The sequence below is a fragment of the Cryptomeria japonica genome, chromosome 6 (genome assembly GCF_030272615.1).
Source record: "Cryptomeria japonica chromosome 6, Sugi_1.0, whole genome shotgun sequence".
NCBI classification, from domain to species: Eukaryota; Viridiplantae; Streptophyta; class Pinopsida; order Cupressales; family Cupressaceae; genus Cryptomeria; species Cryptomeria japonica.
In genome coordinates, this window is record NC_081410.1 from 610,939,010 (window position 1) to 610,959,341 (window position 20,332).

Consider the following 20,332-nt stretch of genomic DNA (forward strand, 5'->3'; position numbering starts at 1 on the left):
AGCTTGGTAAGGTCTTTAATTTGTTTACTCCTGCGGTGGATTTTGGATTCTATAGGCTTATGGGGTGTCAATGGCTCGAAGTTTGCCCTCAGGTTTCTTATGTTGAGCTTTTCTCTCGCTTTGTTACTATTTGTTATGATGTTTTACTTGATGAGGATTTGGTCCGCCTCTTGGTTTCTACGTTTATTTTTTCGACGGTATGTAATTGGGCCTCGGTTTCTCCTGCATTGGCTGACTGTCATTTTTATATGGGGTCTTTTTACTACGATGGCTCTCTTCCTCGTCACGAGCTTATGGTTAATGGTTGGTCTGGCCAATTATTGCATGAATTATGAATGGGATTGATATGTGATTCCATGGAAGACACTCGAGCCTCCATGGACTTTCTGTTGTATCTGGCTCCTCATCAGTGTGTGGATAAAGCTTGGGTTGTCTTTGAGACATTGCATTTGTTGATCACTCTAGGCTTTTTATTCTCTGCTCCTACTTGTTTGGCTTTTCCTCTAAGGGTTATTCCTCCTTCGGTCTCAGCTCATGAACCTCCGGAGGAGAGCACTAGCTCTTGGTTTTTGGATATCTGACTGCTTTTTGGAGTTGGTGGAATGGTTTTTGTTGTTGCAGATTGGGAGGTTCTTTGGCTTCTATTAGGCTCAGATGGCTATCTATGGCTTTGGCAGGAACTTATACATCTGTAGTATCTCCCTGGTGGTCCTTCATGGCATTTTTGTTCAGCCCTTCATTTGGTGGCAGTCTGGTTTTTTGTAATTGTCCTATGGGACCCTTGTAAAAAATTTAAAGGTAGGGGGTTGGGGGATCTGTCTGGACAGCAACAAATGATGTAAGGGTAGTGCCTAGTTTTATTTTTTTGAAGGCTACAAACGGAGGTTTTCTTGCGGGTTCTTTCCTGCCAGTATGCCTTTTTTGAACCCGATGTAAACATTTTATTAATAATATATAAGTTTAGTGGATTTTCCACTTTTACCAAATAAAAAATAAAAAATTGATTAACTATTTTATAGGGATTTGATTCACACCGTTTGAATTAAATAAAGTAAAAATTTAAATATTTCTATTAAAAAATAAACCGTATCTTTTATAATTATAATTTTGTATCATGTTTTTGAAATTGTTCTATTTTTTATTAAAAAAATCTAATCATTTTAATAAATATAATATAATTTTATAATATTTAATCATAAATTTAGATTATTTTCATTTAATCATTAAAAATATCTATTTTCACTTTATTGTTTATATTATATAATTTTATGATTATTAATAAAAAAAAAAAAAAAATTATTTTGATAAAAGTGGATTTACCACTAAATTATATTAATATTTTAATCTTTTACATGGTGTCTGGTTCAACAAGCAATGGAGGGAGTGAGCCAGTAAGAAAACCCTCCAGTATTGCTCCAAAAAACTTAAGGCCTACCTACCCATTACAAAGAGGCCTCCTGGGCATAATCCAAAATACCCCTCCCCATATTACATAGCATTTCCATTAGATACAAAAGAAGTTGCCATAAAAGGCATACAAAAAGATATCAGATGCATAATCATCATTTCAGCACACTGTGAAGAACACCGCAATAATGGCATAGAAGAACAACTGCCAATTACAACATCAGAACAACAAAAAATGAAGATCCTCGAACCACCCTTGGCTACACAGAACAATTCTCCAATCTATTTATTAGCATAAAACTCAAAAAAGGAAATGAAACCAATGTAAGAGAGCATGCCATAATGAAAACCGATATCAGATAGAGAATAACCCAAATAAGAAGGAGAGCAGGATGCTGAAATCCTGATGGAATCAACAAGAGGCCGAACCAAAAGAACCAAGCAAATGAAAGAAAAACAAGAAACCACTGCATATACCACAACACCTGCAGATTCCAAGATTCAAAACTCAACCACCACCTTCCAAGCTTCAAGAAAATCATTTGAATAAAGCAGCTTACACTCCCACCCAAAATCCTCATCTTAGAACGTATGAGAATGACAACCCCTGGAAGGATAGAAGCACCAAGAGGAAAGAATGTTAAGATCAAAGATATAACAAACTCATATATATCGCAAACCAAATGAAGGAAGACATCATAACAAATATAACGTGAAGCGATGCTAGAAATCTCACAAAAGTTGAGATAAACAACTCGCACAATCATGATTACCAAAAAAAATAATATAATCTTAAACTAATAATTAATAATTAAATTTAAGATTAATTTTATTATTATAATTATAATTATATAAATTTCTATATCAACAACTATGAACCAAAATACTAAATACTATTATCAATTGATCAATTTCTATATCACTGTGTATTTAAAAAATATTAAATAATATCATTAATTCATCAATATCTATTAAACAGTTATTAAATATTACCATCATTTATCAATTTGTATATCAATATTAATTAAAAAAATACTAAATACTACCATCAAGTTATCAATACCTATTAAAAAATGTAGACACCTAAAATTAACATTTGATTAATTTAAGCCTATCAACATAATTAATTAACTTTATTGTGTTATCCTTATTCCTCTCAGAATCAATTAAATCTAATTTGATTAATCTTGTCACTATAGTCCAATAATTAATTTATCAAGTAAATTAATTTCTCCTATTCTTCTAAAGTCCTCTCAATAATTATTTCTTCTAAAACCCACTCAGTTAATTAATTCTAATTAATTAACCTAGTCATGTGATTCCTACAAATCACTTTTCTTAATCCCACTTGACCTAATTAATCCTCCTTGAATCTCTCATAATCATGATTATCATTATTCTCCAATTTTTTAATTCCCACTCATGTCACATTAAACTTTTAATCTCTCGAAGAAATTCAAATTTCTTTGAATCCCTCAATGCATCCTTATTTTGAAATTTTTAATTCCTCAAGTTTGAAATTCAAATTTCTCCATCCTTTATTCCTCTATTTCCTATCCATATCCATCCACTTAATCCATCTATACTAATAATAACCCCCTCCTATCCAAACAAATCCCTCATCCATCTATCCACTTACCAATCCTTGGTTCTCCCTTGTCATTGGTTCCATTCAATCAAATCCTATCCACCGATCCACCCCATCCAATCCAATTTATAATCCAATCCTACATTATCCAATCATCTCTTCCAATTCAATCATTAATCCCATCCTCAATCCAATCATATTCATTCATCCATCCCCCTTTTCATCCTATCTAATCATTTATCCTCCTTCCAATCCTATCCAATCCATCAAACTGAGCTTTCCCCATCTACCTGAGCTCGCACTAACTTGTGCCAAATCCAAGCACTCATCCATACTACGTTAATCAAATCCAAGCAACAATCCTCTCATCTATAGATCTTGCACATCCAACTTGTCTTTTGTCATTCATCAATCAATCCATCACCTGCCCATCGGGATATATCCTTCCCTAGTCCGGCAGTTTATCCAAATCCATATCCTACTCTTGGCAAGAGAAATCAGTTGGTCATGTGCATGTTGTTTGCATGCTTGAGCTTTTCGCTTTGTTTTCATCTTGTGTCCCAGGACTATACTTGTTCAGGACTGCCTTGATCATCCTATATCTTGGTATGTCTTGGATGGTGTATAATGGGGCATAGTTTTCATGGCATGGTGTGTTCGAAGGTCTTCCTTGTATGAACCGACAACCCTGCATTAGTGTTTATCAACACTTGCATGATTGTGTGCAAGGAATTCCTGTTTGACTGAGCATCAGTCCATGCCTCGGATCTTCATATCATCCTAGTTCTTATAATCAGTGGTGTAGACTATCCATGGCAATATCAAATCTAGGTTTGCTCTCTATACTTGCTCAACAAGAAATCCAATCCATCTATCATTTCTTTGTCTCATTTCATTCACAACACTCCAACTCATCCTACTTCCCTCTTTCATTATCTTCATCCTTTCATCACTTATTCTTCTAATTCCTTTTCGAGAGCACACCTGTGTTCTTCGAACCCGCATGTCCTCTCGAGGGGGCATACCACTGCTTCCTCGTCATCCTTCCCCCTCCTCATTCTTCCTCATCTTATGACTGGGGCATCATGCTACTAGTCCTTATCCTTTTCTTCCACTATGTTTTATTCTTCTTTGATATCACGTCATTTCACGATGCTATATCAAAGAGGGGCAAAATGTAGACACCTAAAATTAACATTTGATTAATTTAAGCCTATCAACATAATTAATTAACTTAATTGTGTTATCCTTATTCCTCTCAGAATCAATTAAATCTAATTTGATTAATCCTGTCACTATAGTCCAATAGTTAATTTATCAAATAAATTAATTTCTCATATTCTTCTAAAGTCCTCTCAATAATTATTTCCTCTAAAACCCACTCAGTTAATTAATTCTAATTAATTGACCTAGTCATGTGATTCCTACAAATCACTTTTCCTAATCCCACTCAGCCTAATTAATCCTCCTTGAATCTCTCATAATCATGATTATCATCATTCTCCAATTTTTTAATTCCCACTCATGTCACATCAAACTTTGAATCTCTCAAATAAATTCAAATTTCTTTGAATCCCTCAATGCATCCTTATTTTGGAATTTTTAATTCCTCAAGTTTGAAATTCAAATTTCTCTCCCCTTTTTCCAAAGGAATTTTATATTCCTATTTATTTTTCCAAGGCACCCTTGATCCATGCCTTCTATCCAAAATCAATCTCAACCCTTCATAATAAAATCAATCTTGGCCCTCCATTGGCCTTCTCCAATCTATAAATTGGAGCCAATTATCCTCACAAAATCCACTTCTCATGCATTGTTATGATGCCCTTTTCTCCTCTTCTCTCTCTAATCTTCTAATCCAAATCCTCTTATCCATCACTCAAATCCAATCCAATAATCCATTAGTCTTGTTAAGCAAAGGAGAGCATTTCACATCACAAGCAATCAAAGGAGCGCATCAAGTGGAGCATCATCAAAGGGCGCCTTCACTTCATCAAGCTCAATCTGAGGGAGAGGTAAAGATAGCAAGGTAAAAACCATTATTTTCAAATTTTTATGTGGTTTTGTGTATGCTTCATGTTCTTATGCTTTTAGTGTTTGATTTGTATGCTAACCACCACTAATCCACCTTGCTCATTTTTCCCCTCTTCAAAAAATACTAAATATTGTCATTAATTTATCAATTTCTTATCAATACCTATTGAGAAAAATAATTACGCCGAAGGCGTCTCTTTATTTGAGATGCACTAATTGATATGGGAAATCAACTGTTCACATTTATTTCGAGGCCTGCAAGACGATTGAAACGTTTGTAGCCATCGATTCTTTTCATTGATTTTTCACATTTTTTGATTGTTTTTCTCACTTTGTATTTTTTCATGGTTTTTGTCCACCTCTCACAATTATCTAAACATCTATTTGTTTAAATACATTCACCGGCCACCAGTACATCGTATTACTTTATGCCAAATTTTTAATTTTTTTATACACGCGTTTTCCCTTGACGTGTTGTCATTTTAACCTTGTGAATTGATTGAAATTTCTGCCATAAAGAGATTGGTTTCGGTCCCTTTTTTTTCAAAGAATAGCACAATTAAACTAAATTTTTTTAAAAAAATTACTATGTTGTGTATAAACTATTTTTGGAACTTGTGAATTAAAAAATCAAAGCCAGCACTATAAGAAAAATGAATTTGTATTTGTATGTTTTGCAAGGTAAGCATATATTGTCAATGTTGTTTTCTATAGAAGGACAAAGTCAAAAAAATCATCGAAATTATTGCTAATGTCTTTTTCAGCAGTTTTGTTGCTGATTTGTTTTTTAATACAATTTATATTTGATATAAGATAAAATAATAGTAATATAATATCAAATCATTAATAATTATTATAATATTTAATCTTTTTATCTTATTGTAATAAATTTATATAATAATAGTCTTCAGACATGTAGTGTCACAGTTTAAACACTTTGTTGGTAAAGCGGTCACCAAGGTTAAAAACCCTGCTAGGCCATTGTGCTTGCAGGCCTTGTGTCTTCGTTGGGCCATTGTGCTCATGGGTTTGAACAAGTGAAGTGTGGGGATGAGGTCCCCCTTTTGTGGCCTCACTGGTTCATAGCTCCAAGTCAAAAGTGTTTCAGGTGGAGTCAGAGGGCATGTCATGCCAATGTCACTGGTCACGTTAAAAAATTTACCAAGCATTAAATTAAAAAAAAATCATATAATAATAACAATCATACTAATTATAATATTGTTGTAGTTTATATAAATTACATTTTAAGGATATATAAAAAATTAGAAATATAATAATATAATAATAATGAAATAATATTATAATAAAAATTATAATAGAAGATAATAAAAATAATTAATGTAATATTAGTTACAATATCATAATGATAATATAATAAAAATAATATATTTTTTATTTTTTATTTTTTATTTTGATAAGTTCTACCATTATGGAGGGTAGAGCCCTCTATTAGCTTAAAAAGATTTACATAACAGATAAACCTGGCTGGATTACATAATCTGGATCGGTATACCCCCATCCTCCAAAATCTCCAATGGTCTCTATGTCGAGTCTCCCTGGTCCACCATCTCCTTATCAAAGAACCAAGACAGTGGAGGATCTAAACTTCCCAAGTTGATCTCATAGACTTGGTTGGCTACCATTAGCCAATATGGTTCTGCTGAAAACCCATCTCCAACTTTGAAACCCGCCTCATGCGATCTCCATACTTGCACTATTGGGACAAATAAATTCTTGAAAATGATCCTATCATGTGTGTGATCCCCCCCCGGGGGCTAGCTTCCAATATCCTCACCATCACCTGCATCGTCTACCCATCCTGTATTTTGAAAAGCCTTGGACATTGCTCCTCACAGGTCTCTTCATTATAGGAGCGGCCTATAGTTTCAAACGCCCTTTTAATTACCTCTCAGGGATGCTACTTCCATCTTCTGAATGGGAATCTGCTTGCTTCCTCTAAATACAGGCCCTACCCTATCCCTGAGTGAGGCTCGGCATCCAAAATCACACAACCTGAATTGAGATGTAGGATTTGAATGCTCTCAACCACAATTTAGCTATCATTGGGATCGTCCCCCGACTCCAATCAAATTCATTACAAATCGGTCAAAAAGCCTCGCTCAAAAACCTACCCTCTATCTACATCGCCAGCCCAGAAAGCGACAAAACAGAGGGCACAAATTCTGTGAAACCGACCTCCTAACCTATCCCACTCCTTGATAAATTTGTCTCCCCTTCCTTTATGAAGCAGTCACCAACAGATTTTTTTATTTCATCAAACTTGATTACATCCAACCAGTAACAATCGGGTTACAGCATATCGGCTCAAAGGCTTGGTAGAACATACAGAATGGGTCACAACCGGGACCTTGAATCTTGAGATCTATCTTCTACGCACAATCTAGCTACTTGATTCTATGATTTATTACATCCTAATGTACAATTACAATTATATATACTGATCCAAAGGATCCAGTCCCCAAAAGGGATCAAAACCCGAAGAAAAGGACCTAACGTGTAAAATAAACAAGGTCGGCCTCTGCCAAGAAATTCTTTCGAAAAATCCAAAGGATGAAATGTAGATCGCAGGAAAAGGTCGGCCACATGCCAAAGAACATCGAATCAACGCCTAAAGCTCTGCAAGCTTCAGAAGGGGTTCCAATAGATCACCAAAATAGGTCCAGGCAACCGATAACAAGAACTGTCAACCAGTAATAGGAAACTGTCAAGGAAACCGATAGCGATATCTTGCCGGAAAATGATCCAAATGCGATGCAGTATGGAAGCAAGAAAGATGATCAAGTCTTCAAGTAGAATCCAACTCCACATGATCCAGTGAGCCAAAACCGGGACACACAGAAAGAAAAGTTGAAACTGCAAATAGAAAGGAAAATATTTTTGGTTGATGCAAGATTGCTATGAATCGAGGATGCTCTTGCATCACTTTATGAGAATCTCGCTAAGACCCTGTGGTACATTCTCTAGATCCAACTCTATATCCTTGATATGGCCCTGTACTCCTTCATTGGCCAACCAGTCGGCAGCCCTATTGTTATCCCTATAGGTATGAGTGATCTCGTAATCTGTAAGCATATTGAGCAACTCATATATCCTCGGGATCCACTGTTTGACTCTCCAATTTACAACTTGTCCCTTGGATATTGCATTAATCACAAAAGATGAATCACCTTCTACATCGACAAAGGAGAAACCATTATCCCTACAGAATCAACCCCCTTTTTAATCCCATCAACTCTGCCTCATTGTCGGTTGCAGATCCCATGAATCCATGAGCAACCGCAACACATTTACCAAGCCAATTTTTAATAATGGCCCCAAAACCTACCTCCCCCAAGTTGCCTTTAGCAGCCCCATCAAAGTTCAATTTGAGTCTTCTCGAAGTCGGTTTCTTCCAACACACCACCCTGTGATTTCCTCTTTTGGACTTCACAATATTTGTGTTCGTTGTAAGCCCATCCCATTTCTCCTCCATGGTCTTGTCCCCAATATGTATATTTCAAAACCTTCCTCCTTAGAATTCTACATCGCACCACTTCCACAATGGCCTCTCTCATTTTCCCAATTACCACTTCTAGTTGAGTTGACTCCTCACGAAACACTTTGCCATTTCTTTAATAAGAATAATATTATAATAATAAATTCTAATATTTACGCCAAAGGTGTCTCTCTATTTGAGATGCACTACCTGATATGGGAAATCAACAGTTCACATTTATTTAGAGGCCTGCAAGATGATTGAAATGTCTGTAGCCATCGATTTTTATTCATTTATTTTTCACATTTATCGATTCTTTTTCACTTCATATTTTTTGTCCACCTCTCACAATTATCGAAACATTCGTTTGTTTAAATACCTTCACACCACCAATACATGGTATTACTTTATGCCAAAAAAAAAATTATCTGATCCCGAGATATTGCAGCGCGCATTTTCCCTTGACATATTCTCGCTTTAACTGTGTGAATTGATTGAAACTGCAGCCATAAAGAGATTGGTTTCAGTCCTTTTTTTATTATTATTTTCAATGAATGGCACATTTGAAGCTATTTTTTTTAAAAAAATTACTATGTTGTGTTTAAACTATTTTTGCAATTTGTGAATTAAAAAATCAAAGTCAGTAAGAAAAATGAATTTATATTCGTGTGTTTTGCAAGGTAAGCATATATTATCTATGTCATTTTCTATAGATGGACAAAGTCAAAAAAATCATTGAAATTATTGTTGTTGTCATATTCAACACTTCTGTTGTTGGTTTGTTTTTTAATACAATTTATATTTAATATAATATAAGATAAAATAATAGTAATATAATATCAATTCATTAATAATTATTATAATATTTATCTTGTTATCTTATTGTAATAAATTGATATAATTATAATATTGTTGTAATTTATATAGATTACATTTTAAAGATATATAAAAAATTAGAAATATAATAATATAATAATAATGAAATAATATTATAATAAAAATAATATTAGAAGATAATAAAATAAAAATGTAATATTAGTTACAATATCATAATATCGTAATGATAATATAATAAGAATAATATTATAATAATAAATAATAATATTTATAATATAATACAAATTTATTATAATATCATCATTAATTTTTTAATACGTACAATGTTTGATTTTATTTTAAATTATTTTATTATATTATTCAAATTTTTAGTTTATTATTAACATAATTATTAATTCTATTAAATTTTGAAATTCTCTCATTTTAACCCGATTTCTATCTCTATTATTTCCTCTCCACCCTCTCTCCATCCACATCTTTATTTCTATCTTTCTCTCTATCTGTCACCTATCTCGATCGCCTTATCACTCCCTACATCTCTATCTTCCCCCCTCCATTTTGCCCACATCTCTCTATCTCCTCCTCTTTCTATCCCTATCTCTATCACTCCCTCTTTTTGTATTTCTTGATTTCTCCTCTATCATCTTTAATTCTTTCCTTTACTACCCTTCCCTCCCTCTCTATCTATTTCTATATATATCTCTCTCCCTCTCCCTCTCTAGCTCCATATCTGTATCACTCTCTCACACGCACATACTCTCTCTCTCTCTCTCTCTCTCTAGACTTCTAAATCTATATCTCTTTTCCTCTCTATACATGTCCACATTTACTCTTCCATTTCTCACTCTATCTCTATTTCATTATCTCTCCATCTTTCTCCCTCTCTTTCCCTCTATATATCACTTCCTATCTTTGTCTTTATCTTCATATCTCTCACTCTTTTTATATTTATCTCTTACACCTCTATCTATCCCTCTCTTCTTTCGATCTTTGTCTCTCCATCATTATATGATTCTCTCTTCCATCTCTAACTATCCCTCTCCTTTCTCTCTCTTGATCTCTCCCTCTCCTTCTCTCCATATCTCTCTCCTCCATCTCTCTCTCTCTCTCTCTCTCTCTCTCTCTCTCTCTCTCTCTCTCTCTCTCTCTCTCTCTCTCTCTCTCTCACCCAATTCATTTTGTCATCATTTATATTTCTCACGGAATGAACCTCCCTGCATGCAACCCTGAGCATTACAAATTTTAGTGCTTTCATTTATTTATCTACCATTTCAAATTTTTTTAGCAACTTTTCTTGTTTCCTTCTCTTGTAAAAAGAAGTGATTTGGCTTGAGGGATCAATCACATGCAAATCTGTAGAGGCATGCAAGACAATACATTTGATATGGATCCCATCTAGAATAGGTTGAGTCATTGATCTTGGTAGTCAACCAATTCAGTCATGTTTGAATTCTTGTAAGCTGGTATAAAATTGATTTGAAGGTTTCTTCAAAACACACACATTGAACGGTACGTAAATATACCATAACATATAGACTCAGGATCAAGAGGACATTGTTGTATGAGCTATTATCATTTGCATACACATTTGATGTGTTGGTATGTGCCCAAGCTTGTTTGTTCACTCTTAACACATCCAAATTGATTTTGATCTTTAATGGAGCCTAAAGACATTGCCATTGACAAACAACCTATGACAGACATTTCTTCTTCTAACATATACGTTGCTCCTTGAAATAATCTCTATACAAAAACTTTGTTCGATAGTTATTAAAAGACTATAGACCAGTTAGTAGGAAGATTCTCAATTTAAAGGATACAAATGTTGTCTAATCGATTCAAAATAAAAAGTTGTTGAATCTCAATTATTCACAGATTAAAAATCATTGTTTTATATATATATATATATCCAACGTCATATACAACACAAATGTATATAATAAATAGACCCAACAACTCCCCACTTGATCTTGACCTTTCATAACGATTCGACATATACATTTTAATTTTTTATTGACAAAGGGCAAAGAATAACAGTCCAAAGCAGTAATATCTCCTAGACCGTGCCGTATTTTACATTGTATCGAGTTGTATTGTTTATCACATTTCACATGCATACGCAAATGACAATGCCCGTTACCAAATATGACAAATTGATTCCACTTTTCTTGGAGGACAGTTTTGTCCGATTCCGTGAACGCTGTTCTTGGTATATTTAGGTCAACGATACTAAGTTACCGAATACATTTTTATATACACAAATCTTATCAGGAAAAATGGCGTCCTTTGATAGATCCCGATTTTTTGTCAGATTCCATCAAGAAATCATTTTAGGAAAATGATTTTTATACATAAAATATTTGTAAGGGAAAATGGTCAGCGTCTTTGACAGAGTCCCGGGAGATCTGAAATCTATTTAGGAATATATTTTTGTCCCAATGCTGTATAGATATCTATATATACTAATCTGCTGAGGAATTGATTCCCAAGCAGATCTAAAATCCATTCAATGGAAGGGCAATGGGTGATTTGGCTTTCAGCGCTGGTAAGCAGTGTGCTCGCTTATTTCTTAGTAGATTTAATGGGGAAAAGAAAGAAGAAGAGCAGAGCAAATCTTCCTCCTGGACCTCCTGGCTGGCCCATCGTGGGAAACCTTCTCCAGCTGGGGAAAAAACCCAATGAATCTCTGTGGGCTCTTTCTCAGCAATACGGTCCTCTCATGACTCTCTCTCTCGGCATGAAAACTGCTGTGGTGGTTTCATCCTCTGAAATGGCAAAAGAGGTCCTCAAAATCCACGACCAGAATTTTGCAGGACGGATTATGATAGAAGCAGCAAAGGTGTTTTCTCACCATGAATCTTCAATTGCTTTTGCTCAGTATGGAGATTACTGGCGGAAGTTCAGACGCATTGCCACCACAGAGCTTTTCACTCCCACCAGACTCCAAGCGCTGCAACATCTCAGAAGAGATCAAGTCTCCGAGACGATTCGAATGGTCTTTGAGAAGAAGGGGACGAGTATGAATATTGCAGAGCTGGTGTACTACGAGGGTCTCAATCTCATGAGCAACGCCATTTTCAGTAAGAACTTGTTCGATCCCAAAAATCTAGAGTCTGCAGAATTGAGAAACACTTTTAGTGAAATGGTGAACTTGACCGGAAAACCCAACTTGGCCGACTTTTATCCGTTTCTGAAGTTGGTGGACCCTCAGGGAGTGTGCCGTCGTCTGACAGTCCATCATAAGCGACTACATGAGTACTTAGATGTATTCATACAAGATCGGTTGGAGGCGAGGAGGCAAGGGGTCGGTCTACCCAAGGAAAAGGACTTTCTCGACATTCTGCTCGATCTGACTGCCCATGATTTCACTCTGGTGAATATCAGGGCTTTACTCTTGGTGAGTCTTGTTCAACGCCTATTTTGACTCATTTTTTATTTAATAATATATTTTTATTATTATTGATGAGTCATTTCCTTATGATCATGTAGGAACTCTTGTCTGCTGGTAGTGATACTACTACTACAACAATTGAATGGGTTATGGTGGAACTAATTGCCAATCCTTACGTAATGAAAAAAGCGCAAAAGGAATTAGAAGAGGTAATTGGTCTCAATCGAAAAGTGGAAGAATCTGACATAGATCGTCTACCTTATCTCCATGCTATAGTGAAAGAAGTGTTTCGACTACACCCAGCACTTCCTTTGGCATTGCCCCATAGAGCAGACAACTCATGTGAGGTGGCAGGGTATATGATACCTAAGCATGCCATGGTGATTGTGAATCTGTGGGCAATTGGAAGAGATCCTAAAATTTGGAAAGAACCTTTAAAATTTATGCCAGAGAGGTTTTTTAATGGTGAGAATAGTAAGGTAAAGTATAAGGGACAAAATTTTGAGCTGATACCATTTGGAGCTGGAAGAAGAATATGCTTAGGACTTCCTTTGGCTCATCAAATGGTTCATTTTACTATTGCTTCCTTAATCCATTCCTTCAATTGGATGCTTCCAATAGGGATGAATTATAATAAGATAGACATGAGTGAGACATTTGGAATAGTATTAAAGAAGTCTAAAGAATTGCATGCAATCCCCACACCAAGATTACCAAATCATCTATACTAAAATAATATGTTAGTTCAATAAGGGTCAAAGAGGTTTACGATGAGTTTTTGGCTATGTAAATACCATTTACTAGCTCTTTTACCAAGTTTGATGTAAGTTTATGTTAACTGATATTATGAATCATTAAATAAATATTATGAAAGTGTTTAATGTCTCATGCTTATGTGCCTTGTATGCCTATTTGAATTTCTATTGGTACTAACATTATACTTATCGATGGTGTGTTTATTATCATTAATATAATTCATGCATTTAAATTTTTTTTTTGAAATTATTGTGTTCGGTTGTGTATTATGGGATGTATACATAATGACTTCTATTTTTAAACTATAATAGTGTTTTGGCTTCACTATTCACTATATTTGTTATGTGTCATTATGATGATGGTATTTTGTTCAACATTATGATTGGTGAACTTATTGATTTATGCATCTATGATATCTAAATCATGTTAACTTTAGATTATTTCAATTGAAGCAATTAATTGATAGTGTTTTATTGACATTACATCATGTTGGATTTTTATATTGTGCTTTAACTTAGTAATGTTTGGGTTCATTTATGGCCTAGGAGTTGAGTTCTTAACAGGAGAATCCTTGTTGAAGATACATAAAGAGTCTTGATTGTATATTAATCATATATTATAAATCATATGTTTGTACACTTCACAAGATACAATGTAGGTATGATCTACTATAAGATTATATTTTAATGTCCATTTAGTTCGTAGTAACCCGTTATACTTAACCCAAGAAAATTTTGACCATTTTTTTTTTTTTATAAATTTAATCATTTGTGTTTGATTCAATTGCATACTCTGGGCATCTATCCATTTGGATTAGGCATTCATCCATCCGGGATGAGCATCTAACCATACAGGTTAGGCATCTGTCCATACGGGACATGAGGTTTCATCTATCCAATACGGGATAGGCATCTACCCAAACAGGGTAGGCATCTATCCAACTTGGGATAGGAGGTGCTCTGGCCAAAGACTTAGACTCATCGGGACCATTCGGATCCTAAGTCACTCACTAAGAATTACACTCCTTTAATAGGTGTGCCCCGAGGTCACCGTCCTTAGGAGCAAGTAAAATAATATATTGCAAGCTTGAATTCCACCTTGAAATTTGGCCTAAAGCCTCGGGAAGTCAAGCGAATCCATACGGGATTCCTTTCGAGTATGCGTTGAATTACTTTTTATTTTATTACACTTATCTTTCAATTAGGATTCTTCGCAATCCATCTTCTTACCAAATCCTAGACCCCATCCCCAAACGCCTGAGTACTAGGAACAACTCTGTCCCTAGACTGCCTACATACCCGTTTTGGCACGGGTTCAAGGCGTATAGTATGTAGTTTTGTTTCTAATCTATGGTTTAATGTAAATTGTTTGGTGGGTACGCAACCCTTTCTAGGGTCAATGTCCCAGACAGTTTCTCTGTGGTTGCTACCCATGATGGTAGCATTTAAGCAAAGGCTCAAGGTGGCTTAATGCTTGTGGCCTAAAGCCACTAGGTCCTAATACCTATCATAAGCGTCACCTGACTCAATTGTCAATCGTCAACAACTCTTTGAGATTAAGCCAAGTTTATAAAAGTATTTCACTCAATCAACCATAAAGGGGTTTACTATGGTTTAACTAGCAGATGTAAATCATTTAAAGATTATCTTATTAGATTATCGATCCAAGGGGGATTACCCGCCCCTTGGATTTTAACTTCCAAGTGTCCCTTATTACTCCTCGACGATTTATAGGGATGATGCCAAAGATGTCATTAATGTAGCTTTATTAGGCGTTAGGTGCAGTAGTTCAACACGACGGCATTACCCATAAGCGTGACCTAGAGACACCATATATACCGAATGTTGCTAAGTTTTTTTGTTTCCAACTCCTCTTGTTTAGATTTTTTTTTTTAAGAGGTCCAACTATTATACTTTGGAAGATTAAAATAAACATCACTCTAGAATAATTTAAAGTTGAGACTATTTTGCAAGAATTAAATAATTAAAAGAAAATAACTCATGAGTTTAATTCTACATATAAAGGAAAGAGATTTACTTAAACGTAACAACTTAATACTACTAGGTGGTTCATATTCAAAAGAGAGAGTTATCATCTAGTTCTCGTAAATTGTAATAACACAACTAGTGAGGTAATAATGGCTCTAATTTGTAATTGTATGAAGCGATTAAATGTATAAAAGGTGTACATTGTCTAGCAACTAACAAAAAAATTGCCTCCATCAAGAATTACACTTCGTGTTAGCAAATCGAATATTATAATAATCAATACAATTTATATTCAAGTTCAACTACCTATACAAATCAAAGTTTTTTTTTTCTTTTTTAAATGTTAAAATTATAATCAATTAATTCCAATTAACTTTGATAATTTACTAATGCATTAAAATAATTACCATATGATTAGCTTGTAAACATGTAAAACTAATTTACTAATGTTAATTCCAATTAAGTTTGAAAATTTAATAGTACATAAAAATAAATACCATAATTAACATGTAAAAATAACCCACTTAGTTTATGTATTACTAATTAAATTTATTATTATTATTATTATTCTTTGTAAAAATTTATGGTACCACTTATAACCATAACTTATATTGTTTACTTTAACCTTCTAATCAGTTAATGTAAATCAAATTACATTATTAAAATTATATCAATATGAAAATCGAATTTATAATGGCAAAACGATTTGAAAATTAGTATTACAAATGCAGGAAAAATGAATTTCATAGTTATAAATATAAATGTCAAAGCAAATATTCAAACACCAAAATAGTTAGTTACTTTATTAAACCGCATGGCGAGGTAATTAGAAAATGAGTGGGGAGTGGGAAGTGGGCCCACGACCCCCCCACCCCCTCTCCCCCCCCAACTTCCCACATAAAAAGGCTTTCCAGTATAAAAGGATTCTTTTAAAATGGAAACAACGCGCCCTTTCTTTCCTTTTTTTTTTGAAAAGAAACATTTATATCAATGAATAACTCCCAATTAAAATTTATAATGTATTTCAATATATGATATTATTAACATATTCCTATTTTTTATATATATATATATATGATCTGATTTTATTTATTTATTTATTTTGATAAAAATGGACAAGCCACTAAACTTATTTATTATTCATAAATATGTTTACATCGGGTTCAAAAGAGGCATACCGACAGGAAAGAACCCGCAAGAAAACCTTTGGTTGTAGCCTTAAAAAAAAAACTAAACACTACCCTTACATCATTTGTTACATATCCAATATGATGCCCCAAACCCCTACATATGAAATTATACAAGGGTCCCATAGGACTTTTACAAAAAAACCAGTCTGCTGCCAAATAAAGGGCTGAATAACAAAATTCCATCAATATATCATGAAGGACCACCAAGGAGACAAGAAACAATAGTAATGTAGGAACTTCTACCAATTGAAACCAAAGAGAGCCTCCTTGGAAGATATGATACTGCCAGAAAACTCCAGCATAACAGCAGCCAAAAAAACCTTTGAATCTGCATCCAAAAACCATACCACCAACTCCAAGATAAAAACAATCAGATATGCAAAAACCAAGAACTAGTGCTCTCCTCTAGAGGATCATGGGCTGAATTGGGAGGAGGAATAACCCTCAATGGAAGTGCCAAACAAGCAAGAGCGGTGAACAAAAAGCCCAAAGAAAGCAACGAGTGCAAGGCCTCAAAAACCACCCAAGCTTTATCCACATACTGATTAGGAACCAGATACAACAAAAAATCCATAGAAGCCCGTGTATCTTCCATGGTGTCACAAATCAACCCCATTCTTAATTCATACAATAATTGACCAAACCAACCATTAACCATGAGCTCATGGCAAGGAAGAAACCCACCATAATAAAAAGACCCCACATCAAAATGATAATCAGCCAATGCAGAAGAAACCATATCCCAATTACATACTGTCGAAAAAATGAACGTGGAAACCAAGAGGCAGACCAAATCATCGTCAAGTAAAATATCATAACAGATTGTAACAAACCAAGACAAAAGCTTAGCATAAGAAATATGAGGCCAAATTTCCAGCCAACGGCACCTCAGAAGTTTGCGGAATTCAAAAGCCACCGCAGAGAAAACAAATTAAAGACCTTACCAAGCTTGTCACCATTATCCACGTTCTCATCCTCCGATACCCCAACTTCGAGCACCACTCTGTATATACTAGAGGCCATGGAAGATGACATTTGCAGAAAGAAGAAACTCCAGAAAAAACCACATAACCATAAAACCCAAAATGTTGCTTTTCTCATAATAAAACAAGATAACACATGAAAGTATTAATGAAAAACCCACCATCAACTTACCATAATAATAAGAACAGATATGCAAAATATCCATTGCAAACTTCCATGATTTGAACATTTCACAGGGGTTAACAACCCTGAAAACTGACAAACATAAATGAAAATCAAGAAGGAGAGGACACCACCACCAAAACAAATGATCACCGCATAATACCAAATCTGTCATGGCCGAAAACTCACACAGTGCGAACATTGATGCAGTACCAATCCTCAACAAATAATAATAACCCAAGATCGTACCGCACATTAAAAAGTAACACACATACCACAAACCTATGAAGGACCGAAAATAAAAGACATTCAAACTCACAAGCCACCACCCTTGAATATATCATGATCAACCATGTCCTCACCCTATAAATGGCATTATATATGACAGATACAGAAGTATGGTTTCTACATCAGATATAAGGCACATACAAAGTCATCCATAAAGTGAAAAAGAAGATGAACCTGACCAATCAAGGAGGGTGGGCAACCAATCAGCCAAAAAGAAAAGAACTTTGAACACCTTCCCAAACTATCGAAGGAATTTCAGATGAATTAACCAACCAGAAATGAGCTTTACTTTCAATGGCAAGATTTGCCAGGAAATCAGTCACTCTGTTAATTTCCCTATAGCAATGACATATTAGGAAAGAATCAAAAGCATCTAATTTCTATAAAATTTGATCCAGCAAATACTGCAACTTCCAACAATTAGATTTCTTCTTCATAACACTCTGAATAATAACCATTGAATCACCTTCAATTACTGTGTTCTTGATCTTTAGAGAAATTGTCATATCCAACCCTAAAGACAAAGCTTGAAACTCAGCAAAATTGTTAGTGATATAACCAAGATCATGGCATTTAGCAAGAATGAGATGCGCATTATGATCAAAGATAGCCATCCCCACCCCTGCCTTCCCAGGGTTTCCCTGGGAGGCACCATCAAAATTAAGTTTAAAGTGACCCCAAGGCGAAGGTTTCCATTTGGTCAATGCCCGCTTCGCAAGAGAATTATAACTCTTGGAGATTGAGCCATGAGAAGGTAAAGTCGAGAGGGCTCCCCAAACCCTGGTAATCCTACTATCCCAATGCAAGAAAGAAGATTGACTTCCCAAGTTCTTATAGATATAAGACAAAGCAACCTCCGAAATCGAGGCTTCTATTTTATGCAAAACCTCTGATACTAAGGAAGTAACCTTCTTAAAAATCATTTTATTCTGTTCCAGCCAAATATTCCAAATGATAATAGATTGAGAGATAACCCAAAGACATGCACAAAAAGAAGAAGAAAACATGAGAGGGTGGGAATGAAAATGAGAGGCAAGGTCCTTGCCTATAACATCAGATAAGCCCAATTTACTAAGCAGCCAATTCCAACAATCATAAGCAAAATCACAATGGAGAAACAGATGTGAGGAGGACTCCAGGTTCTTATTACAAAGAACACAAGGAAAAGCCACAGTAATGCCTAATCTATCCAACGGCATGCCTATAAGAACTCTATCCTAGACAGCCAACCAAGCAAAAAAACCAGCCTTGGGTAAACAAGTTGAATGCCAGAACAACTTATAGGGCCAATAAGAGCCAAAAGTTGTAGATAAAAGGGAAATATATCCTCCCTTAATAGAATATTTACCAGAAGCATTCCCAGTCCAAATAAATTCATCTTCAGAGTGCGAGAAAGTAATAAATGTTTCACTCAAAATCTTAACAAACTCTTCTTTCAAATGCAAATCCACATCAAGGAAGTCAATCGACTTCCATTTAACTAACTTCAAAGGACCATCCTGAACAATATCAAAATAATCTGCCACAAACACACCCCAAAGAGAGGTGATGAGACCAATCAAGGGAGACCAATCCCTAATACTAATCAAAGAACAATGTTTGTTCCATGATTCATCCCAGGGTATAGCTTTCCTTCCATTATGAACAACCCATGAGAGGCAGGGGATAATAACTGATCTACATTTGCATAAGAAATTCCAAATGACCGAACCAGAAGGTAAATTAGAGAATTTGAAAATACTCTCTTTGGGACCATTATTTAGATATTTGGCAAACATAATCTAATCCCAAAAAGAGGTAGGCTTCTCATACAATCTCCAAACCAATTTGGCCCCTAAGGCTAAATTTTGGGTCTCCAAATTATGAACCCCGATCCCCCTTGAAACCTATGGCAAGCAATTTTTCTCCCAAGCAACCAAAGGCAACCTCTTCTTGCCATCTTTATTATTATAGCAAAGAAAACATCAAAGAGTATCTTGCAAATTTACAACAACAGACTTGGGAGACTCTAAAACCGACATTAAATAAATTGGAATAGAACTCATAACAAATTTAATAAGTGTCAGTTTTCCAGCTGAAGTCAACCATTTGTGATTCCAAGAATGAATTCTTTTTGAAATGGCCGAAGTTACCTTATCCCAAAATCCAAGCCTATCTTGCTTAACAAAAAAGGGAATCCCAAGATAGGAACAGGGCAAGTTACCAATCTGA

At 34.9% G+C, this 20,332-nt stretch overlaps 2 protein-coding genes across 2 annotated transcripts; one reads left to right on the plus strand and one right to left on the minus strand.

Annotated features, from left to right (window-relative positions):
- Positions 1 to 11,916: 11,916 nt before the first annotated feature.
- Positions 11,917 to 13,500, plus strand: LOC131856008 (iridoid oxidase-like). Its single transcript, XM_059207065.1, has 2 exons — positions 11,917 to 12,759; positions 12,852 to 13,500. Exons 1-2 carry the CDS (start codon positions 11,944 to 11,946, stop codon positions 13,482 to 13,484), a joined length of 1,449 nt encoding a protein of 482 aa, XP_059063048.1. The 5' UTR covers positions 11,917 to 11,943; the 3' UTR covers positions 13,485 to 13,500.
- A 5,001-nt stretch (positions 13,501 to 18,501) lies between these two features.
- LOC131037713 (uncharacterized) lies at positions 18,502 to 19,320 on the minus strand. The gene has a single exon (XM_057969897.2). It carries the CDS (start codon positions 19,318 to 19,320, stop codon positions 18,502 to 18,504), a length of 819 nt encoding a protein of 272 aa, XP_057825880.2.
- Positions 19,321 to 20,332: the final 1,012 nt, after the last annotated feature.

Bases quoted from the DNA above. Each gene is read 5' to 3' on its own strand.
- LOC131856008 (XM_059207065.1), top strand. From the start codon at position 11,944: ATGGGGAAAAGAAAGAAGAAGAGCAGAGCAAATCTTCCTCCTGGACCT. The intron at 12,760-12,851 runs GTGAGTCTTGTT...ATGATCATGTAG, and splicing joins ATATCAGGGCTTTACTCTTG to GAACTCTTGTCTGCTGGTAG.
- LOC131037713 (XM_057969897.2), bottom strand. From the start codon at position 19,320: ATGCCGTTGGATAGATTAGGCATTACTGTGGCTTTTCCTTGTGTTCTT.